Source organism: Olea europaea, chromosome 15 (genome assembly GCF_002742605.1).
Source record: "Olea europaea var. sylvestris chromosome 15, O_europaea_v1, whole genome shotgun sequence".
Classification (NCBI taxonomy): Eukaryota; Viridiplantae; Streptophyta; class Magnoliopsida; order Lamiales; family Oleaceae; genus Olea; species Olea europaea.
Genome location: NC_036251.1, coordinates 4,313,525 through 4,316,993, shown reverse-complemented (window position 1 = coordinate 4,316,993; position 3,469 = coordinate 4,313,525). Strand labels below are relative to the sequence as shown.

General features: G+C 35.5%; 1 protein-coding gene across 1 annotated transcript; it reads right to left on the bottom strand.

Moving 5' to 3' along the window:
* Positions 1-2,575: 2,575 nt before the first annotated feature.
* Positions 2,576-3,070, bottom strand: LOC111411129 (uncharacterized mitochondrial protein AtMg00810-like). The gene is made up of 2 exons (XM_023041689.1): positions 3,043-3,070; positions 2,576-2,955 (listed from the first exon to the last, which is right to left on the bottom strand). The coding sequence occupies exons 1-2, from the start codon at positions 3,068-3,070 to the stop codon at positions 2,576-2,578; spliced, it is 408 nt and encodes a 135-aa protein (XP_022897457.1).
* Positions 3,071-3,469: the final 399 nt, after the last annotated feature.

Genomic DNA, 3,469 nt, shown 5'->3' with positions numbered 1-3,469 from the left:
TTTTGCCAGTACCTGGAGCTACTGGATGCATGTTTCTGTTCCCTTTGCAAGGCTGGCATTCTTCCCTCTGATGCAGCTATTCAAAAGTCTATGACATTTGCTTCTTGATTTTGCCATTGAAATTGATATGCTTGAACCAAAAGGATGACATTGGGAGAGAAATTGTTGGCAATCAAGAGGTAAGTAGGGACTAGCTGATGTACAAACTTGTATAAATATTCGATTGATTGGAAAATCCTTTGTAAAGTGGATTAATCTGTTCAGAAGGAGATCAAACGAAGAAGTAGCCAGTTCTCAGTGAACATCTAGGAGGAGAAGAATTCCTCGTGCTAATATCTTGCTATACAATTTTTACTTGCTCTTGCATTTTCTTTGTGATTTGCCTTAAGAATTTTTTTGAAATCGTCATGTTGGGTCTCTTATGAGTAAACATTTTATTACAAAATTAGTAAATACGTCATTGACACATGCGCGATTCACTCTTACACAGAGAATGACAAAGAACTATAAAAATTTCCGTGTATGTTGTTCAACCATAAAAGTAATTAGACAGATTGAGTTGAGATCAAAATGGAGGATCTATGGCCGATAAATGACTATAAAAGAATAATAAAATCTATAAAAATTTCAAAGCTTTAGATATGATGCCGGCACGCACGTCTTTCATATAATTTCAAATCTGCCACATTTGGCATGGACTCACTGAATATCCTTAAACATTTCTCGAAGAACAAATACATAGAAACATCTCAAATTATTAAAGAAAGCTCCGTAAGCAGGATAACATATAACAAAGCTACAGATAGAAGCATCTTGAATTAAAATTGGGTATCATTTCCCTGGGTAACATCAGATTTTATTGCACCAGTACTTAAGCCAAGCTTGTTCAATCCTTAAAGAATCCTAAGCATCAGTACGTAAGCCAAATTCATTCAATCTTTTTATTGGAGAATCATCACCATAATCTCGAACGGCTCTTTTTAAAACCTATAAATTTACAACAAAGTCATGAATTAATTAGTCTAACCATACTAGCAAAGGTGATAAGCTCATGATATACTTTTATCTACTTCCAAAAACACATGAGCAAGAGAGATCATCAGTCATGATAGTATACAGAGAGAGGATATTAACTAGAAATACAATAACGCGATACATTGTGATTATGAAACGCAGTCCAAATTGTATAGGTTGATGCAAAGTGGAGCAATCACACAATTGGATTGGTGATGCTTTCTGCCAGCACCTGGTGCTACTGGATGCATGGTTTCTGTTCCCTTTCCATGGCCGGCATTCTTTCCTATGATGTAGCTATTCCAAAGTCTATGCTGATTGCTTCTTGCTTTTGCCATTGAAAATGATATGCCTGAGCAAAAAGGATGAAGTTGTGCGAGAAATTGCTGGCAATCATGAGGTAATTGGGATCTAACTATGTATGAACTTGTATAAATATTCAATTGATTGGAGAATCCATTGTACAGTGGATTAATCTGTTCAAAAGGAGAAAAAACAAAGAAGTAGCCAATTCTAGGTGAACATGGAGCCTAGGAAGGGAAGAATTCCTCGTGCTGATATCTTACTATACAATTTTTGCTAGCTGCATTTTCTTTGTGAATTATTTGCCTTAAAAAGTTCTTTGAAATCGTAAGACTGGGTCTCTTATGAGTAAACATTTTATTACAAAATTAGTAAATAAGCCATTAACACGCACAATTCACTCCCACACAACGAGAATGAAAGGTAACTATAAAAATCTCCGTGCATGCTATTCAACTATAAAATTAATTAGACAGATTGAGTTGAGATCAAGATGGAGAGTCTATGGTCAGTAAATAACTAAAAGAGAATCATAAAATCTATAAAAATTTCAAAGTTTTAGATATGATGCCTGCACGCACATCTTTCATATAATTTCGAATCTGCCATATCTTTCCTTAACATCAGGTTTTATTGAATCAGAACTTTAGCCAAGCTCGTTCAGTCTTTTATTAAAGAATTCTAATCATCACCGTGATTTTCAAGGGCTCTCTCTTTAACCTATAAAGTGTTAGAACTTGTGTTTTGTATTATTTCTCAATGTTCTAGTTTACAATGAATCAATATAAAAAATATATAGGCAAAATGTTGAATCTATTCTTAGCTGTACAGATTTTATGGCTAAATGGCCTCCAATCTCCCTGATTTCTCTCTAATTAATGACTCATTCCAACACTTCCCCTCAAGTTGAGATCTCTAAGCGCAACTTGTCAAGTGAGTTGTGAAAATCCTTATTTGAGACAGCCTTTGTAAGGATGTCTGCTAGTTGGTCTTCAGACTTTACAAATTGAAATTTGATGATCTTGGCTTCGAGGTTTTCTTTGATAAAGTGTCTATTCATTTCCACATAATTAGTTCTATCATGTTGAACTAGGTTATGAGATATGTCAATGGCAACTTTATTATCACGAAAAAGATTCATCTCTGATGTAGAAGCAAAACCAATCTCTGTTAGTAACTGTTTGAGCCAAAGTGGCTCACATAGTCCTTTGGCCATTCAACGGAACTCCACCTCTGCACTTGACAGTGCTACCACTTTTTATTTTTTACTCCTCCATGTAACTAGATTTTCACTAACAAATGTGAAATAACCCGAAGTAGACTTTCTTTCTGAGAGATTTAATGCCCAATTTGCATCCGTATAGCCATCAATCCTCAAGTGATGGTTTTTTGAAAACATGATCCCCTTTCCAGCAGAACCCTTCAAGTATAGTAATATGCGAATTACAGCATCCATATGATCCTTGCTTGGGCAGTGCATAAACTTACTAACTATGCTTACAGCATAAACAATGTCAGGTCGAGTATGAAAGAGATAAATTAGCTTGCCAACTAATCTTTGATATCTTCCCTTATCCGTTGTTACTTGGTCCGAATATTCACCCAGTTTGTGGTTTGTATCATTGGAGTGTCCGTAGGCTTACATTCTAGCATTCCTATTTTAGATAGCAAATCTAGAATATATTTCCTTTGTGAAAGGAATATGCCACGTTTAGACCTGGCTACCTCTATTCCCAGGAAATATTTTAGTCATCCCAAGTTCTTCATCTCAAATTTAGTAGCTAATCTTTTTTGAAGTTGAGATATTTCTTCTGTATCATCCCTGTAATTATCATATCATCAACATAAACTATCAAAGCTGTTATTTTGCCCATTCGATGCTTCAGAAAGAGAGTGTGGTCTGAATTACTCTATTGGAAGCCATACTTCTTCATTGCCAAGCAAAATCTTCTGAACCATGCTCTAGGCAATTATTTCAATCCATAGAGAGCTCTCTGTAATTTACACACCACTGGTGTGTTTGAAGAAGCCGTATAGCCTCGTAACCTCCATGTAGACTTCTTCCTCTAGATTGCCATTGAGAAAGGCATTTTTTGCATTGAATAGTTGTAATGGCCAGTCTAAATTTGTTGCAAGTGATAATAAGACACTG

What these genes read in the sequence shown, in the direction of transcription:
- LOC111411129 (XM_023041689.1), bottom strand. Translation starts at nt 3,070, where the DNA reads ATGACTAAAATATTTCCTGGGAATAGAG. An exon ending in AATATTTCCTGGGAATAGAG is followed by an intron (nt 2,956 to 3,042) that starts GTAGCCAGGTCT and finishes CTAGAATGTAAG; the next exon opens with CCTACGGACACTCCAATGAT.